The sequence below is a fragment of the Schistocerca cancellata genome, chromosome 1 (assembly GCF_023864275.1).
Source record: "Schistocerca cancellata isolate TAMUIC-IGC-003103 chromosome 1, iqSchCanc2.1, whole genome shotgun sequence".
Classification (NCBI taxonomy): domain Eukaryota; kingdom Metazoa; phylum Arthropoda; class Insecta; order Orthoptera; family Acrididae; genus Schistocerca; species Schistocerca cancellata.
Genome location: NC_064626.1, coordinates 1017985024 through 1018006047, shown reverse-complemented (window position 1 = coordinate 1018006047; position 21024 = coordinate 1017985024). Strand labels below are relative to the sequence as shown.

General features: G+C 39.7%; 1 protein-coding gene across 1 annotated transcript in view; it reads left to right on the top strand.

Moving 5' to 3' along the window:
* LOC126089246 (uncharacterized) overlaps positions 1–21024 on the top strand; it is a 177476-nt gene that overhangs the window by 130045 nt on the left and 26407 nt on the right. The window contains exon 7 of the mRNA XM_049906895.1: positions 9770–9880. Within this exon, the coding sequence (XP_049762852.1) occupies positions 9770–9880 (111 nt within the window). The remainder of the gene's footprint in view (positions 1–9769; positions 9881–21024) is intronic.

Below are 21024 nucleotides of genomic sequence, written 5' to 3'. Positions count from 1 at the left end.
TTTCTAAGTTCTCAAGTTGGTGATTATGTGCTGTCAGATCGCTTTGAGGAGGAGAATGATGTTCCTCAGGGCAATGTATTAAGTGGTACCCTCTATTGCATAGCCATAGAAATTTTCACATCTACAGTAAGGAGTTTATACAATGCTCCTTATTTGTGGATGATTTTGCTTTTTACTGTTCCACCTCCAGTGTTAGACAGCAACCAGTCAGTTGCAACTTAAAGTGCGGAGGTGAAGGACTGGGCTACAAAGATGGGTTTTCAGTTTTTTGCAGGTGTGTGTGTGTGTGTGTGTGTGTGTGTGTGTGTGTGTGTGTGTGTGTGTGTACATTTGAATCATTCTCATCATATTTTTAATTTACCTGACTTGCATATGAGGAAAACCATTCCACGTTTTAAAGACTTAGTGTCGTTTCTATGCTTAATTTTTGACACCAAACTATTGTGGTTGCCACACCTAAGGCACCTGAGAAGATTATTGACACTACCCACCATGAGGGGATTGGGCTAGGCTGGGCACAGGTGCTTACACAACCAGCTGCACACCCAGTCTCTGTGCTGAGGGTGGGGAACCACCACTCGCCATCCAGCGGCAGCTCCTCATATAACGTGAGGCACATAAGTTACTCGCAGCTCTGATTTAACCTTCATACCACACTGTTGCTCATCTGCCTCTGGAATGCCTTTTCTCCTATCATCAAAGAGCAACAGTGCCATTTGGGATCCGCATGCAGCGTGTGCTGGAGTCAAGTGGTGTGGAGCATGTACAACCCCAAATCCAGGATTTCAGCTGCCAGCCACCATGGTTACTGCAGCAACCCAGTGTCATTTTGGATTTGGTGCAATATTTTCTGCCATTTCAAGTGAGCACTACGACAATGTAGCTGTCTTTACTGATTGGTCCAAACAGGGAAACTCCATTGGTCACTCTGTTGGTTTCCCCAATCATGATCTGAAGGTCCGACTGCCCCTAGACTGTACTGTCTTCAGTGTGGAGCACATGAGATGTTCTTAAAGTGCTAAATTACATGTATTCAGATTCTCTGAGTGCCAGTCACTCTCTACAATGCTTGTACCCAGAATATAAAGTAGTTCAGAATATCAAGCATGCTCTCCTCCAATGACAACAGCTGTTGAAGAGGTTACCTTTTTGCTTGGTACCAGGGCACACACATATTGCGGTGAACTAAAGGGTGGATCTAGCAGCCAAGGAGACAGGCATGTGATCCTTAGTTATTTCAGTGTGCCATCCCCCTGCACGCTATTAGCCTCGCTGTTGAAGTACAGTGTCTTGCATCAAAAGGAAGATGAGTGGGTGAAAGTGACAAGACAATAAGCTCTGTCTAGTAAAGTCCACAACGCATCTGTGGCATACCTCCTTCCAGCCACGTTAACAGGATGAGGTCCTCCTTACTAGTCTACGCACAGGCCACAGCCCTATGACAGATGACTTCCTGCTCCATTGTGTGGTACTTGTGTACAGATAACTGTAAGGTTCAAACAAATGTAGTGAGTTTTAAAGTCCTGTGATATGTCCAACTTGTTTCCTAAAGTTTTATGGCTATGTTCTTAATGTGTTCACAGGGTGACTGGCTCACCCAGTTTTTGTAAGTGGTCTGCCAGTCACATTGCCCTGTGCCTTTCTTGTAGCTCTTCTGCAGTTTTACTTCTGTTTTAACCCCATGTATAGGACCTTTCACCCCATCTCCATTGTCTTAAGGCATGTGAGATAGAGTGAGTGTGTAGGTTTCTTTTAGGATTTGTAAAGGTCATAATAACCTTTTTGAGCACACGCACGCCCCCCCACACACACACACACACACACACACACACACAAAGATCGCCAACAATAACAACCCCCACCCCCCCCCCCCCTTTTTTTCTTTTTTTCCCAGAACTCCCGCTTTCCACTCATATCACATCTTCTCCGGGGCTGCTCCTGTACAACTCCATGGTGCACACCCCCTCCCCCTCCCATCCACAACTCTGTCTTGACCTACAACTAGGTCCGAAAGACTTGGCACTGCCTGAGGCCTTTAGCCACCAATTCTTCTCCATTCTCAGTGTGTTCAAGATTCACAAGTAGTCTGTACTGAGGGCTCGATGGTTGCCAGTCACACTGTCCTTGCTTACGTCATGTGGAATGTAATGAACTCCATGCCTTGCCGAATGACTACAGTGTTTTCTCTGCGGAGTTGGTAGCCATCTCATGTGCTCTTGAGCATATCCATTCCTGCACTAGTGAGTCTTTCTTCACCTATAGAGACTCCTTGAATAGTTTACAAGCTCTTCATGTGTTACCCTCGCCATCCCTTGGTCCTGACTATCCAGGATTCCATTTTTGCCCTTGAATAGCATGGATGCTCAGTGGTCTTTGTCTGGACCCCTGGTCACATTGGGATCCCGGGGAATGAACTCACTGACAGGCTGGCCAAATTGGCTACTGGCAAGCTGCCTCTTGAGATTGGTATTCCAGCGCTGGACCTTTGATCAGTATCCCGCCATCAAGTGCTAAGAATTTGGAATACAGAATGGCATACCCTTGTCTTCTCTGAACTAACTATGGATGATAAAGGAGACCATGAATTTGTGGAGGTACTCTATGCAGTCCTCTTGCAAGGATTCCATTGTCCTTCGCCAGCTCTTCATTGGCTATACTTGGCTGACTAATGGTAATCTCCTCCATTGCAAGGATCTGTCCCAGTGTCGTTGTGATGCCCATTTGACAGTGGTCCACATTTGGCTGGACTGTCCTAACCTCACCACCCTACAGTGGACTCTTTAATCTTCCTGACTCGCTACCCCTGGTGTTAGCAGACGAAGCCTGAGTGACTGACCTGGTTTTAAGGTTTATTCATGAAAGGTGTTTATAATCACTCCCTGTAAGGGAGAATGTCTCGGCCTTGTCAGCCCACTTAGGGGTTGGCAGGTTACCCTGTTGAATTCTCTGCCCCAACCAGACAATAGCTGACTATCTGGGTTGGTGGTCTGCCCTAGTCCTCACCCTGCCCATTCTTGTGTTCCTCTTCCCTTTCTTGCTTCTTCTGTGTGACTTGGTGTTCTTCATCTGTTTTCTTGTGCTTTCCTTGCCCTGTCCTTACTGCTTTACAGTGTATTGTTGGGGGAGGTGCCTCTGGAGGAGGAGGAGGGGGGGGGTCATCTTCCATTGCAGTTTCTTCCATTGAGGGCTTCCTGCTGCTCCCAGGACGGAGCACCTGGCCCGCCTATCTTCCTTTTCCCCTTTTCTTCTTCCTTGTACCTTTGTCTAGGCTCTGTTGAACTTTGATAGACCTTGAGGGTTTCTTCCATTGGGTTTTGCCCACTAGGATCTTCTCTGGTGTATAGTTTTATTGCCTTGCCTGTTCCAAGTAGAACTGTATAGTATTGTATATTTATTCGTCCTTTGAATCATATGTTATACACGGGTACATAATGATATAGGACTAGTCAAATAATTGAAATAAATTTTGAACAGAAACTGTTGTACGATTTACAGTATACAGCAATATAAGCCTAACATAAGAGAGAAACAGTCCATGAGAGTATATCTATTAGTCCACACATACATAGAATACAAAGATAAATTTATACATACACATTTCCTATTTTGACCTTAACTGTATAAACTATTTAAATTTTCTCACATATTTACATAGTAGATAAAATCCATCAACACTATAGTAACAGTTCTGTAGTAGGTAGTCACTCACTGCAGTTTTGAATTTATGCAAGCCAGTTATAGCCTTAATTTTTTTTTGGGTGGTATTCTATATATGGAAACTGCACATGTAAATCTTGATTATTCCATGTTTGTATGAATGGACATTTTGGTTTTTTGGAACAGTCTTGCTGTTGTTATCTATGATTTTCCTTTTTTTATTTTGCTATTGTTATCTAAGATTTTCCTTTTGTTTCAAGACTTTTGCCCAACAGTTCTATGGTTGCAGCTAAAAGGCTGTTTATTCTGCAGTGTGTATACAGTAGATGCATAGTGTTCGTTTTCTGTGTGTTTATTGTTAAGTTGTTCATTGGGAACCATTCTGATATATGTGAAGTGCTCTATTGTATTTCATTTTGGAGCTCTTTGGGGGTCTTTCCATCGATAAGAATATTTGTATTATCAGCATATTTAATGTACTTATAGGTAGGGCTGGATGGTTCCAAGTCGTTTACAAACAGCAAGAACAAGATTGATCCCAGTACAGAATCCCTTGGCACACTGTATTTAACATAGTGTTTTTATGAGTGATGGAGAATTAAATTTTTGCCTTCTTTGTACAAGACATCAATATTTGTTGTCTGTTGTGTAGGTATGACTTCACCCACTCATACACTGGGCCTCTTGACACCAACATTGTCTAGATTTCTACATAGTAGATCATGATAAATGATGTCAAATGGTTTTTTTATTTTTTATTATTTATTTTTTATTTTGTTTGTGTGTGTGTGTGTGTGTTCAAAGCTTCATTTAGGAAATCGATAATAGCAGACTTGGTGGATATGTTGTTGTTGTGGTCTTCAGTCCTGAGACTGGTTTGATGCAGCTCTCCATGCTACTCTATCCTGTGCAAGCTTCTTCATGTCCCAGTACCTACTGCAACCTACATCCTTCTGAATCTGCTTAGTGTATTCATCTCTTGGTCTCCCTCCACAATTTTTACCTTCCACGCTGCCCTCCAATGCTAAATTTGTGATCCCTTGATGCCTCCCCCTACCAACCGGTCCCTTCTTCTGGTCAAGTTGTCCCACAAACTCCTCTTCTCCCCTCCCCAATCATATTCAATACCTCCTCATAGGTTATGTGATCTACCCATCTAATCTTCAGCATTCTTCTGTAGCACCACATTTCGAAAGCTTCTATTCTCTTCTTGTCCAAACTATTTATCGTCCATGTTTCACTTCCATACATGGCTACACTCCATACAAATACTTTCAGAAGTGACTTCCTGACACTTAAATCTATACTCGATGTTAACAAATTTCTCTTCTTCAGAAACGCTTTCCTTGCCATTGCCAGTCTACATTTTATATCCTCTCTACTTCGACCATCATCAGTTATTTTACTCCCCAAATAGCAAAACTCCTTTACTACATTAAGTTCTCATTTCCTAATCTAATTCCCTCATCATCACCCGACTTAATTCGACTACATTCCATTATCCTCGTTTTGCTTTTGTTGATGTTCATCTTATACCCTACTTTCAAGACACTGTCCATTCCATTCAACTGCTCTTCCAAGTCCTTAGCTGTCTCTGACAGAATTAAAATGTCATCGGCGAACCTCAAAGTTTTTATTTCTTCTCCATGGATTTTAATACCTACTCCGAATTTTTCTTTTGTTTCCTTTACTGCTTGCTCAATATACAGATTGAACAACATCGGGGAGAGGCTACAACCCTGTCTTATTCCCTTCCCAACCACTGCTTCCCTTTCATGTCCCTCGACTCTTATAACTGCCATCTGGTTTCTGTACAAATTGTAAATAGCCTTTCGCTCCCTGTATTTTACCCCTGCCACCTTTAGAATTTGAAAGAGAGTATTCCAGTCAACATTGTCAAAAGCTTTCTCTAAGTCTACAAATGCTGGAAACGTAGGTTTGCCTTTCCTTAATCTTTCTTCTAAGATAAGTCGTAAGGTCAGTATTGCCTCACGTGTTCCAGTGTTTCTACGGAATCCAAACTGATCTTCCCCAAAGTCGGCTTCTACTAGTTTTTCCATTCGTCTGTAAAGAACACGCGTTAGTATTTTGCAGCTGTGACTTATTAAACTGATAGTTCGGTAATTTCCACATCTGTCAACACCTGCTTTCTTTGGGATTGGAATTATTATATTCTTCTTGAAGTCTGAGGGTATTTCGCCTGTCTCATACATCTTGCTCACCAGATGGTAGAGTTTTGTCAGGACTGGCTCTCCCAAGGCCGTCAGTAGTTCTAATGGAATGTTGTCTACTCCGGGGGCCTTGTTTCGACTCAGGTCTTTCAGTGCTCTGTCAAACTCTTCACGCAGTATTGTATCTCCCATTTCATTTTCATCTACATCCTCTTACCTTTCCATAATATTGTCCTCAAGTACATCACCCTTGTATAGACCATCTATATACTCCTTCCACCTTTCTGCTTTCCCTTCTTTGCTTAGAATTGGGTTTCCATCTGAGATTTTGATATTTGAGGATATACCTTTTTGGAAACCATGCTGTGTGGTCGAGGAAAGTTTATTTTATTCAGTGAAACCTATAGGTCTTTTTGTAAAAGGTTTTTCAGTTACTTTAGAAAGAAACAGATAGTAGAGAGAGTGGCCTACAATTTGTCATATCTGTTTTTTCACCTTTTTCGTACAATGGCTTCACTTTAGCTTTATCTTTTCTGGGAATATTCCATTAAAAGTGAGCTATTGCATATGTCAATAATGGGCCTAACTACTAAGGGTGCACATTTTTTAAAGATATGGCCTGCTAAGTTGTCAGTACCAAAGGAAGATTCCGATTTTAGCTCCCTTACTACATTTTAGTATTTCTCGTTCGTGTGTTGGGTATAGGAAGAGAGACTTGTTACTAGGGATAGTTTTAATCTGATTTGCAGTGGGAGCGTATTGAAAGTTTTGCTTCCAGAATCACAGCTGCTTCGGTGAAATATGAGTTAAAATTATTTGCTATCTGCTTGGAACCAAATATTACAGATGAATGTTCTTTCCATTTGATGTTGTACTATTTTCTTTGTGTTTCTCCTGTTTCCTGTCGTAGTGTCCCATGTGGTTTTCATTTTATTTGATGTGTTTGGTATGAAGACATTATTTGACATTCTTTTTGCTTCTTTTATGGCTTTAGTTTTTTGTAATTCTTAAAATAGGAATAAATTTCTGGAGATGCGGTGTGCTGTCTAGATATTTCATGAAGTAAACATTTTTTTCGTTGCAGATATTTGTTTGTATCCCTGCTGTGATCCATTATATTTTCAAATCCTATTTGTGATTATCTTTTTATGAAGTGGAAAGCAAAGTTCAAAATAATAGCTAGAACTATTCAAGAATTCATTGAACTTACCCTTCATATTTTTACATTCATAGATGTCTTTCCACGTTCCTTTACTCAGACAGTGAAGGAAATTTATGTTTTGCTCATTATACTTCTTAGATGTAGTTTTAGGCATTTGGCTGAAACAAGCTGTTTTCCTAGTCTTATATTAATTTCTTGGGCTGTGTGATCCCCAAAACCTATATTGAAGGTTTGTGTTAAATATTTCAAGTGCCCATTCACGATTATTTAATCAACGATTGTGGCTGAGGTATTTTTAATGTGTGTTGGTGTTTCTGTATTAGCCTTTAAAGGTGCTAAGGATCTCAGTAAACAGCTTTTTGCTTGGACTCGCTTGCAAACTCAATATTGAAATCCCCACATATAATTACTTTTCTGTTATTTGTGTAGTCTTGAGTAAAATATTTTAGAGGCCCTTTAACATGGTGTTAATATTGCCCATTGGTGTCATTTATAGACAAATAATAGCTATTTTTTCATCAGTGATTTCAAATACATTACCCTCAAATTATTTCTCTGTGGATAATTTTTCTATATCAGGTATACATTTAAAATTTATGCCATTTTTAATATAAATGCAATTACCACCACGTTTATACAGTTTCCCACAAAAAATAACTACCCAATACAAAATCTGGAACGGATACCATGTGAAGTTTCTCTCAGTCAAGTCAATGTCCAGTAAAATGTAATACAGGAGTGTTTTTCCTGTCATTTTCTTACAAAATACGATATTGATTTAATTTGTTGGATAGCAATTGTACATTTTGAGAAAATACCATCAGGTTTGGAGTTGAGTTCTGAAGCACACTGTCCTTAATACTTACATTAATATCGGAATTTCTGCCTGGGAGATATTTTTATTTTCATTGTCACTTTTGAAATTTCACCCCCTTCACATGGTATCAGTTTCCCCTGTTCTTAATGATTTTACAGATGTCTCTAATCATTCATTGAGCCTAGTCTGTTTAAATCCACACCATCCTTTCGCAAGCATTTGTCACTTAAAATTTGTTAAGATCAGTGCTGGTTTTCTGGGGGAACGCTAGGGTATGTGTACCCCTAAGATTTATTTCACGGACACGAATTTTTTATTTCATTTTCTCGTGTTGGTAATTGCAATACGAACGATACCCCCAGTGCAGTTTTTGGTGGGAAAAGCAATGTCATTGACTGTTTCAAGCGTTTCGAAGCTGCGGCAACCGTTCTCGACAACTGAATCGCTGGCAGCCAGTTCGACAAGCATGTAATGCCCTCTCCCGCTAATAGTGGCTGATAATAGTGCTAAACGGATATGCATACGCTCAAATGCCGAGCTACTGAAAGATGTATCTACGTTCCTGCCACCACTATCCTTCACGATCCATTGTCGTCTTTGTTTTGTTGTTCTTTATTCGTTTCAGTTTGCTGTTACATTCTTGTCGGTTGTGCGAAGTTTTACAGTGTGTCCTGTCTTTCGTTGCAACTTGTAAGTTAAGTTGGAGGTGAGAGATGAGCAGAAAACCAACAAATTATTTTACTTGTTCTTCTGCATCTAAAAAACCAAAAACTGTCAACAATTCGTGTGCGAGTGAAAAGCCAGGAAGTTCAGTATCAGTGGATGATGAAAGTGAGACTGTAAACCTTCATTTGAGCTGTAGTAAAGTCAACTGAAGAGTCCGAAACTACTTTTTTTTTTTAATTTTTTTTTTTTTTTTTTCTTAAGTTAGACGTGTTGATTGTCATGGCTAAAAGCAGACGGGTGGTATCCCATGCTTCAGTTATAAGTAATTTTTGCTGCATTATATCCAATGCCGGAGTACCCTCAAACGTTTTTTTTGGGGGAAAAAAACTGGTTAAGATGAATGAAAATTGTTCAGAGTTTGCCACACTGTTCTCTGATTTTGTTTATGGAAGAACTGCTTACTGACGTTCTGTGCAGAGTTCCACTTTTAACCAGTCTTGAGTTTGTGAACAATGCTTTGGCTGAACGAATAATGTTTGGAGGGACTGATGACCTCAGTTTGTTCCCTTTAATCCTTAAACCAACCAACCAACCTACCTACCTTTGTGGAATTCAAAACAATCTTTTACTGAAAAATATTTTTCTTTATACTATGACCTGTTTCGGACTATGAGATACATCATCGGATCAGTAGTTAATCATCATCAAAAGAAGTAAAAACATAATACATTGTTCCATCTGGTTTTTACATCCTTTTGACTGTGCGTATCTTGGCTACACGAGCTTTTTTTTTTGTACTAGTTTAGGAAGATAGAGGCTTATGATGTTGATCTTATTAATTGAAACCAGTTACAAAATAAAGAAAAAGTTTTATGCCCAAGGAATGTTTTGAATTCCACTAACTTTAAACATTTTGTCACAATCTACTTCAACAATTTTGATACTAATGAAAATATTGTGAGCAATTTGAAGCCTGCACCTCCTCATTTAGTAAAGAACATAAATACATCTCATAATACATTGGAAGTGTTTATTTTAAATGTCAAATTATGATTCAGGTACATCATATTTTGGAAAGTCCTTGACAGTACATTATCTGTCACATCCAGAAATTCTTCATTGATTAACACCATAAAAAATACAATTTGATTTTGCTGAATGTCTCCCAAAAAAAGAAGTAGAGGTTCTAATCTTAACTGGATTGGTGTCACAGTACTTGACATAGCTACTCATAGATATTCTAATAACTTTTTGGTGATATAAGCAATAGTAAGGCAGCATGTTTCATATTTACAGGAAATGTAAAGAGCTCAGTCACATACCTCTGCGATGTGAAGAAGTTGAGAAGCCTGAAGAAGTGAAGATAAGAACTTACATTGAAGACAGGATGACCCAGGCATTAATAAGGTATGGCTGTTAACATTCAGAGTTAATTTTGTGTATTCTTCTTCTCTAATCGTCATCATTTTTAGCTTGAGGAACCTGCCTAATCAGTCCTTCATTGAGAACAGTAAATGTAATGTTTCTTTTAAGGAATTTTTTTCTGATTTCCTTTGGTTTTGGTCTAATACCTATTATTAATGGACCAGATGTCAGTAGTAGCCTGTTTATTATGTCCACATTGCATTCTTCTTCTAAGAATTTCCTGGCAAACATTTGTCTGTACAGATGAAAGTACTTACTGTGGGCCTCGGCTGCTTATTCTGGTAAACTACATATGGGTAAGAGGGCATGTTCAATGACAGTTGAACCATGAAGCAAAATCTTGCATTCAGTGGGAGACATACGGTGCCATGGATAAAAATCAATATACAGTCTTAATGTTTCAACAGTACAAGCAGAAAAGTCGTCTATGCCTGTCTTACATCCATTGGAAATAGCTTCTAGAATAGCCCTGAATCTGTATGTGTTGCAGCTCTACACCTATTATTTTTGCTGATGTTTTCAAGGTCTGCAAAAAATCTTCTACTGATATTTCCATCATTGCTATTTCTATAGCCTTGCTTGGGAACATAGACTATTAATCACAATCGATTTCTAAACTTTTCTTGTGTGACTTTTTTTCTCTGTTGAGCAAGTACCTTTTTCTCTTTTGAATAAATTCACGTCTTGAGTTTTATTTTATAGGACAATTGCAACAAACATTTGGAAAATCTAATTCGGCATTCCGTACAGATGGGCCAAACTGAATAGCTCTTGCATTTGTTACGTTGGGTTTTGACAAGTCATTGAAGTCCTTTGAGGTAGCCTTGCACACGTAGCATCTCATTGTCGATGCTGGCCCTGTTGCTGCATTGCAGACCTATGTATATATCATAGTCATCAGCAGTGTGTGTTTCACACTCTCTGTTCTTGCAATTTTTGTTTCGTGTAATTTTTCGCCTGGTGCTATACCAATTTTTTCAGCTGTTTCATGAATACATCTTATTCTTATTGTTCTGTGATGGTTCTAGAAAATGTTAATAATTTTAATTACATATCAGATCATAACATAAGAAGTGAGCCGGGTTTCATAAGCGAGACGGCCCGTGTGTGTGATGGGGGGAAATTAAACTGGATATCAGGGGCATATAATGCGTCTCAAAGCAGCTGGACACTATTTGCTTCTTTGAGGCTGTCCAAACAAGCCGGCAAGCAGTACACTTAACACCTCACCAGCAGGGCCAAGGGACAAGATCAGCGGAATGATAGGGAACTTTCCAACGCGTGTAATGGAGGAAACTCTAGCATAAATTTGAGTGACTGTTAAACATTAAGATGATCAAATGTCGAAGAAAGCTTTCAAGAGAGTATTCCCAACAGATATCACAAAAGGCTGTGTGCACCAAGAATCAGTGTAGAATGAAGTAAAAGCTCAGAGAGGGGCACATTAAACAAGAGAGATATCAGAAATAGCAACAGTTGTAGCAGAGAGGAGATTTGGCGAAAAATCCTAGCAGCTGAAGTACAGTGATGCTTTGTAGAACCACCTGATGGAGCTGTGGGCACTTCAGCTATGACGATGATAGAATCTGGTGGTCAAACAGCAACTGCAAGCTAAGTAGCAGTTTTCAGTGTTCATTGGAATAGCATTGAATAGTGACTGCCTATCAATGTCTCAAAGAATCAAGGTAGAGGAATTTCAGTGAATATTAGGAACAAGCTACTGTTTGGTACTTGCCTCTTGTACTATATGGCAAGAGGCTCTTGACTAATAGTGAGTTACTTCAAAGTGTTGTTGATTTGTGATTTAGGCCAAGTGGCTAATAATTAGCAGAATGAATGGCACTGAAAGCACTCATTTCTGATAAGTCCTTCCTATTGGTTACTGAAGGCATTTGACTTTCTGTTAAGGGGTTTTGATCTGACACTTCAATAAACAAATTGACTAAATGTAAAACTTGCTACTTCAGTAGGTCACTCCTGCCAATTCCTTGAAAATTACCAGCCAGTTGTAACTAAATACCCATTCCAACCAAGGAGATTTCGTCCTTCTCATGTGCATTATAAAGGTTGACAAACAAGCTAACTAAAGCCATATTGTTGTTAGCATCCTGATTGCACCATCCAGATAATACCAAAAACCGAAAGGAAAAAAAAAATGCTTTAGGGAAAGACTGCCAGGCCGCAACAGGTCTGCACTAGTGAGAAGATGATGGTTTAGGATTTTTCCAAACAATTAGGTCTTTACTTTTGCAATTAAAAGTAGAGGGACACTAAGGATGACTGAAATATGTTCACATCACAATCACAGTTCTTTTAAAATTTTTGTTTGAACTGAATTTTCTGTGAACTATCACAGCCTCATTTATAGATAAGTCCCAATGCATTTATGTCATCATTTCGAAAATCATTTAAAACCCCTTCCAAATACAATATTAATTGCTTGCACCTATGATTAAGCAAGACGTGAAGTTGAATCTCTGTTCATGTGGCAGTCATCTGAGAGGATTCAGTTGTGGTTTAGCACAGCTTTTTAGCTCTTTGAAGGATATTGTAACAGGGATAGACCTTCATATTAGCTGTTCAGATTATTGTGTGCTGTTTCCTAGTCTTTCCTTCGAGAAAGTTGATAAGGTTTGGATATGTGAAAGTTGACTTTTTGCTTGTAAGTCTTCACAACTTCAATCTAGTGCTTGTTTGTATTTAGATATCTTTAACCATTTTGGGACCTTCAACATTTCCAGATTCTCGGAACATTATTTGACTGGTGTATGTTGACAATGTGGCTCCAGAACTGTTTCTTAGTAGCTGTGCAGTACGCTTTTTACTGTCTACTAACTAGAGTTTTGCAACATGGAAATTCAATGGTACTTTGCAGCCAGTTATGGTTAGTTTTTGAGGAGATACTTTCAGCTTTGTGTGAAGCAATCCATCGTTTCTTTAATTGTGACTTTATATATGACAGCTAATGTTTAAGACCTTTTCTTTTTTTTTTTTCATCACAGAAGTTAGGCTCTGATAATATGCAATTTTCCTTAAAGTCCAATCTTTTTACAAACTCCTTTTCAGAAAATCTCTTCGTAAGATGTAAGATGTAAGAGGCCTTTCCTTGTCATAATTTTGGCTTTTGAAGGACATAGGATAAAAACAGAATGCTTTCAAAATTAATTTCAGAGATGATGTTTCTTATAGCTAACAACTAATTAATATAAAACAGCTCTACAAAATCAAACTGCAGTATTCAGCAGGCACTGTTTTAAATTTCCAGTAGAGAAATGATATTTCTATAACACTGCAGTAACAAGTATGCAGGGAAACCACCAGAACTATGACAAAAAGGAAGATTACTAATAAAAGTAGTAAATAATATGAATGAAAATAATTATAAATGATGACACATACCTGGATCTTTGGACAAGTAAAAACACACTTTTAACACATTCAGCAGTGCACCATCAGACTATCACAAGAAGTTACGCATTCCAGGAATTACTTGCATTTGAAAAGTGGACTTTTGGCCAGCTGTTAGGGCAAAATACACCTACATGGTGCTTTTGAGTAACTTAAACATACTTGCAGTGCACCTTAGCAGTTAAAATTTTGACTGAGAATTTCTTTCGGTGTATTCCTCCTGTGAGAAAATTTTCAGGGTACCGTATTTACTCGAATCTGAGCCGCACTTTTTTTCTGGTTTTCATAATCCAAAAAACCGCCTGCGGCTTAGAATCGAGTGCAAAGCAAGCGGAAGTTATGAAAAATGTTGGTACGTGCCGTCACAACTAACTTCTGCCGTCGAATATATGTAGCACTACGCAGGCATGCTTTGTAGGCACAAAGATAAATACTGGCGCCAAAACCTCTGCGTCAGTAAATAAAAAAAAAAGTGGAAGAAGAGCTTTTTTTCTCCGCTGCGAGTTTCGACCACTGCATTTTCATACATTATCCAACGAAGTAAATACAAATTCCGTATTGTTCATCTTCGAATGTAGCACAATTTCAGTGTACTACAAAAATCTGACTGGCAAGACTGTTTGGGATGTTTGTCAATATGGCCAACTCTACGTTCTGAATTTTTTCCTATCTGTGAGAAGAGATGGTTGCTAATAGGAACCTGATGACATTTGAATCACATACACTATTCTCTTCACCATAAGAATAATATGAATATAAACATTTTGCCATGTATTCTTTCGTGTTTGCTGCTATCTCATTTAAATCCTGTCTGCCTAATAAACTACGAAACTAGAGTGAGACAACAGCAAACGCGGAAGAATATACGTATCGCGTCATGTTTATATTCGTATTATTCTTATGCCTAATAGTGATACAGTCAGATATGAAGCACGGCAAGTGACTAGATTTTTAAATCTAAGATGACTCTAATTTCTGTGCAGAATGTGATGTAATAAAGAAGCGGCCGCAAAGATTTTCAAACAGAGAAAAATTTTCACCTAACTCTCATTCAGAACATGTTCTATCATACGCAGTCTATTATTTGATTCTTGTTGATCATTATCAAAGAAAGCAGCAGTGTAAGTTACAACAAAAAGCAGTCTCTTGCTATGCCGCGAACCGCGACAGGCCATAAACACGCACTATCAGAATGCGACAAACAATGCATGACACAGTGCAGTAATGCATTTTCGGCTTAAGAGTGATGCAAACACCTATAACAAAGAAAACGGCACTTATCAGATCAAAGCAAAATAAGCAATCGATTCAAACCAGACGAAGCACGTGAAAAAGGAAGGGTACCTGTATAAATACGGACGGAGTGCCTGACGCATAGCAATGACTACGTGGTAAAGCTTAACTGCTAAGCTTATGACTCGAACCAAACTACTGTAGCTGTATCGTCATTCATTCGACCTAAATTGTGTCTCATATTACAATGGACCAACTTTGTTTCGATTTGGAGGTGCGGCCTAAAACTTTTCTCTCCCCTTGAATTTCGAGTCGCATTTTTCAGGTGCGGCTTAGATTTGAGTGTGGCTTAGATTCGAGTAAATACGAGGTTTTGAAATGTTGGATTGGACCGTTCCCGTGTTAGCAAATCCATATACAAGTAATCACAGTGAAACTTATGTATTTGTGATCCTGGATACTTTAACCAAGAGCACAGAAGAAATATACTTGTGGAAATTATGCTTTTAAAATGTTTGTAGCAGCTTGTACTGATACACCAGCATAACAAGCAGTGCATAGACAAACTAGTTTCACTGTATGATTAAAATTTCTTGCCTTGCTTCTTGATCATGTGGTTTTATAATATTCATTACTATTTCATTACCTTCACGAAGACTTGTCTGTCCCTTCTTGCAATCTAAAGATATTGTAGAGGCAGAAGTTATAATCCCAGTGGCTAAAGGCTCACCAGTCATTAATCTGTGCATTGTTCTTGCCAATATAAAAACAATAATGAAACAAAAAAAGTAGTTACAGAAATGTGTGCTGCCATGCTACACGTTCTGCCGCGTCTCAGTTTGTGCCTAACCTTGTATTTTGGTCCATGTTATTGCAGTCATTATTGTTGTTCCTAAATCTTAATCTGCATTATTTTGTCCATAGTGAATTAAGAATTTGTTTTAAATGTTTGTATGACAATTACCACCCAAACAACAAGCATCTTGCGACAAAAAATAAGTTGTTGATACAATTGCACAGCCAATATGTATAAATTGTTTTGTCTTTTGTTTTCCCCTCCTACCTTTTGCTTCATCTCTAATGATCTAACTGTCAGTCATTCGTTAAATCGTGATAACTCTTTCCATTCTTGCTTCATACGTAATTTTTTTAAGTATTGACATACAGCAAAACTGTCTGAAAATGTCATGAAATTCCACAATACCTTCGTCATCTCGTTGTACAAGGTTGTCTGTAGCAAGACTTGCATCATTGACGCCATTCATCATGCACATCAGTATGGTCAGCTTTACATTTTCACCGTCATTCACACACAGCAACATCACTCATAAAATTTTCTCCATGTACTTTGCTCATTCTTCGATGAATGTGTGCTGCATTATTCCCTTTGACTTGCCAGAAACAAATAATGCTTTGCAATTTGCACACGGTAGTAAAATCAGTTGATGTGGCTCTTTTTATGTGACTGCAGCACCACAAAGTCTGGTCTTGAACTTGGCAGTGACAGAGTGGTGCAGGAGATGCACAATCACTTTCTGTGAACACAACCTGCTTGTTCCATGTCTGGCATTTATGCCGTGCTATGAGAACTTTAAAAAAATTACCCTCATACACATGCATCATGTATATAAAAAATATCACCATCACTTAGTGTGTTATACAGGATGGCAAAGTGGTCATTTTTCAGGAGGGGATCCCCATCCAGAAATGCAAATTTTGGCCCTGCAGTGCACCTGAGTTTGAGAAATGTGGCATGAAAATTTCTTCTAATGTGTTTCATATCCAATTAGTTATACATTCCATTAACCACCAGTCTGAGGTAAAGTAACATCTGTGCCTCATAGCGTTCCTGCACATACACCGCAGCTTTCCAAAGTCCTTTATTCTTGTCCTAGTGGTGTTCAGATATGTGATATAAGCACATCAACAGCTCTACTGCACTGATACACAAATATAATATTAAAATGACCAGTATGCTGCTTCTATGCAGAAAGGTTTCCCAGCAGAAATACTCCACATAATTCATCATTCAGATCAGTTGAGAAAGTTTATTTGGAGCAAAAACACACCCTTGGACAGCTTCCGGTGATGCTTCGTTAAAGCTTCCCAGTAACCCTGCATTTCTCCATGATGGTTAGGCATCTTAGGATGTCATCTGGAATGACTCAACATGGCTGCAACATTTCTGTTGTCAAAGATGTTGGATACTGAGCCATGACTGACTTCCACTTTTTACACTGTTGCCTCAGTTGTGACACACAGGTCTTCAAACACTAGGTCCTCCGTGTTTCTTGAATTACCAGTGCTTTGCAGGGAGATGATTTCCTATTTCATTTTTTGTCATTTAGACTTGTTTGTCTTCATTGGAAGCATCTGTGCCACCTAACCACTCTGTCGTATGATGGTGCATTGTTGCCATACACTTCCATCAACCCAGCATGGATTATTGCAGCACTGTTCCCCCACAAATGAAGAAAATGAGTTACCGTGTGATAGTCCACAAGAAGCTACATCGTTTTGTTTTGCCTCTTCAAGTGTCGTGGTGCAGTACTGTGGTGTGGGGATTTCAGTGTTTATCATACTGCAGACATGTATGTACAAACTGAAGTGGTGATTAAATATTTGACCACCCCTCCCAGTTGTGATCCAACATTAGTTGTAAATGTGGCAAAGCCTTCTCCTTCTGTGCAAATCTTGCCTCTCTACATGCTCATGTTCCATAATGTTCACAATAAATGACAGTGACTCAATGTTCATTCCAACAAATCTTTATTTTATGTAATAAAATGGTACACCTGCAGCTGTTTTTCAGATGTTATTTATTATGTAGCTATCAGTTCCGGTGACTGAATACACCATCTTCAGGCCTCAATCGACACTGAGGAGTAAACTCCAATCGTATACATGATCCCTTCAGTGGCCAACATCTGTCAACTGATTGCCGTAGACTACTGTAACAGTAACGTTGTGTCTGCAACCATCAACTAACAAATGAGCCACTTGGTAGGTGATGGTTGCAAACACAACATTGCTGTTACAGTAATCTATGGAAATCAGTTCATAGATGTTGGCCACAGATGGGATGTTATATACAACTGGAGTTTACCCCATCAGCGTCAGTGAAGGACTGAAGATGGTGTATTCAGTCACCGAAACTGGTAGCTATATAATAAATAACATCAAAAGGATGGCTCTCACTATACCGTAAACAATCAGTTCATCTGCCTGTAGAGTTTTCATGTTGCCTATCCCTTGTCTCCCTGATGGTAGATACTGGTTTTGACAACAAAAGCAAAGTTGATGAAAATTCGACTAAATACCTACCACACAAAGGCCACAAAACTACAGTCCATGGGCAGTAGCTGAAAGTTAGTTAAACTATCGAGTGTACAGGATTCCTGCATGATTCATTTGAAAAAAGTCTAAACTTTCCTTTAAGTTAGTTTATTGTTTTTAAAACATGGAAAATGGCTATCAAGTCCATATGTAATATCTCAACATGAATTATGCTATGTTACTGACTGTCTCTGTTAAAAAGTTCACACCCGAAAGCAGGCAGAAGATCTTTAATCGAACCCGATATTCTGAATGTTCTAAACAATCACTGACCCACAGCTACATGTGAGTTAAAACATGCAGTTGTTCAGGAAGCTTCTTATTAAAAGGGCTCACCATAACGTCTCATAATCTGCACGAAACACAGCACGCAGAGTTTATATACAACATGAACTGTTCACAAGCAAATATCTCCTAAAACTAAAATAAACCACTCACAAAGCCCAAACTTTCACAAAATACTCAGTTCTGTCATTGCTTTTTGTCAACAACATGAGAACCAATCAAAGGTTCGAATGACTTCATTTTGGTGCAAATTTAATCAGTGCAGTTTATAATAGGTGTTCACCAGAAGACAGCTGCTGTGAGACTATCTCAACTCGTAGAGCTAAGGCACAATGCTCTACTCAAATGCATGGGAAATGCTGAATTCCTATTGGCTAGTATGTTAAGCAACCAGTTGGATCATCTTGAGCATTTGTATATTCATGGTATTTCTAATGTCAGCCAATCAGATTACTACAAGTAACTTAAACTAGAAATCTCGTAATTTCAAAACTAAATAAAATTTAATGAAAACAAAATAAGATTCCTTTCCACAGATTAAAATACTAATAAATTTAATACTCAGCACCCCTTCTGGCTGCCTTTCACAAAATCATTTTACTAAAATATTACATTCTCACTTTATGTATGTCCCATTTGCTCTCTCTCTCTCTCTCTCTCTCTCTCTCTCTCTCTCTCTCTCTCCAAAACTCTCACACATCCAAAATAAATGAAATATTTTAATTTCCCACATTACTTTTAATTGTCAGAAATCTGTGGTAATGAAACTACAGAAAATTCTAGAAAATTAGGTTACATTGACCTATCCTCTTGGTTGTAGTTTCAAGTGATACTATAGATGAATGCATTACACTGCCTAACTCAGTTTCACAGTGCCAGACCGGTTATTATATGTTTTAGGTAAAAATTTATATCTCTGAAAGTATTGAAGCTATTGATTTGAAATTTAACAGCATGGTTGTTTTATCCATAGAATTTCGTATGCTAAGTATGAAAAAATCGAGTAATATTATAACAGTACTTCTTCAGATTCCTAGAGAGTATGTGTAACGTATTGCACGCAGCGTTAGACAAGTACACTCCTGGAAATTGAAATAAGAACACCGTGAATTCATTGTCCCAGGAAGGGGAAACTTTATTGACACATTCCTGGGGTCAGATACATCACATGATCACACTGACAGAACCACAGGCACATAGACACAGGCAACAGAGCATGCACAATGTCGGCACTAGTACAGTGTATATCCACCTTTCGCAGCAATGCAGGCTGCTATTCTCCCATGGAGACGATCGTAGAGATGCTGGATGTAGTCCTGTGGAACGGCTTGCCATGCCATTTCCACCTGGCGCCTCAGTTGGACCAGCGTTCGTGCTGGACGTGCAGACCGCGTGAGACGACGCTTCATCCAGTCCCAAACATGCTCAATGGGGGACAGATCCGGAGATCTTGCTGGCCAGGGTAGTTGACTTACACCTTCTAGAGCACGTTGGGTGGCACGGGATACATGCGGACGTGTATTGTCCTGTTGGAACAGCAAGTTCCCTTGCCGGTCTAGGAATGGTAGAACGATGGGTTCGATGACGGTTTGGATGTACCGTGCACTATTCAGTGTCCCCTCGACGATCACCAGTGGTGTACGGACAGTGTAGGAGATCGCTCCCCACACCATGATGCCGGGTGTTGGCCCTGTGTGCCTCGGTTGTATGCAGTCGTGATTGTGGCGCTCACCTGCACGGCGCCAAACACGCATATGACCATCATTGGCACCAAGGCAGAAGCGACTCTCATCGCTGAAGACGACACGTCTCCATTCGTCCCTCCATTCACGGTTGCGAATGGTCCTCGCCGATACCCCAGGAGCAACAGTGTCCCTAATTTGCTGGGAAGTGGCGGTGCGGTCCCCTACGGCACTGCGTAGGATCCTACGGTCTTGGCGTGCATCCGTGCGTCGCTGCGGTCCGGTCCCAGGTCGACGGGCACGTGCACCTTCCGCCGACCACTGGCGACAACATCGATGTACTTTGGAGACCTCACGCCCCACGTGTTGAGCAATTCGGCGGTACGTGCACCCGGCCTCCCGCATGCCCACTATTCGCCCTCGCTCAAAGTCTGTCAACTGCACATACGGTTCACGTCCACGCTGTCGCGGCATGCTACCAGTGTTAAAGACTGCGATGGAGCTCCGTATGCCACGGCAAACTGGCTGACACTGACGGCGGCGGTGCACAAATGCTGCGCAGCTAGCGCCATTCGACGGCCAACACCGCGGTTCCTGGTGTGTCCGCTGTGCCGTGCGTGTGATCATTGCTTGTACAGCCCTCTCGCAGTGTCCGGAGCAAGTATGGTGGGTCTGACACACCGGTGTCAATGTGTTCTTTTTTCCATTTCCAGGAGTGTATATGGCTCACTCAGCCCTGTAGCCAGTGTCAGCTGTGACAGCTTGAGAACCAAAATCTCCTCTCCTCCCGGCTCAATGGCAAGCTACGCCTTCAGTGCAAGATGACAACTCATAACAACTTGCTGCATTACAAAGTGTACCATTTTATTACATAAGTGAATGGCCAAAGTCCCTCAAACCTTCAATCAGAAAGAAAACGTACGAAAAAATCTATATTTTGGCCCCAGTAGGTTCAGATATTGTTTCTCAAGTATTAAAACAGCTTCATGTGCATTATCAAACATTCGTTCTGATTCAGCACAGGTATTTATCTTAACTCATCAAACCAACTGATGTCAAATCAAGCAAAAGGGGTGGCAGTGTTTTATCCTAAAATGACTTTGACATTGTTTGCCAGTACTTAATTACTTCACATTTTGTTACTATTAACGTGTTGACAATCCTTCCTGTACATTATGCCAG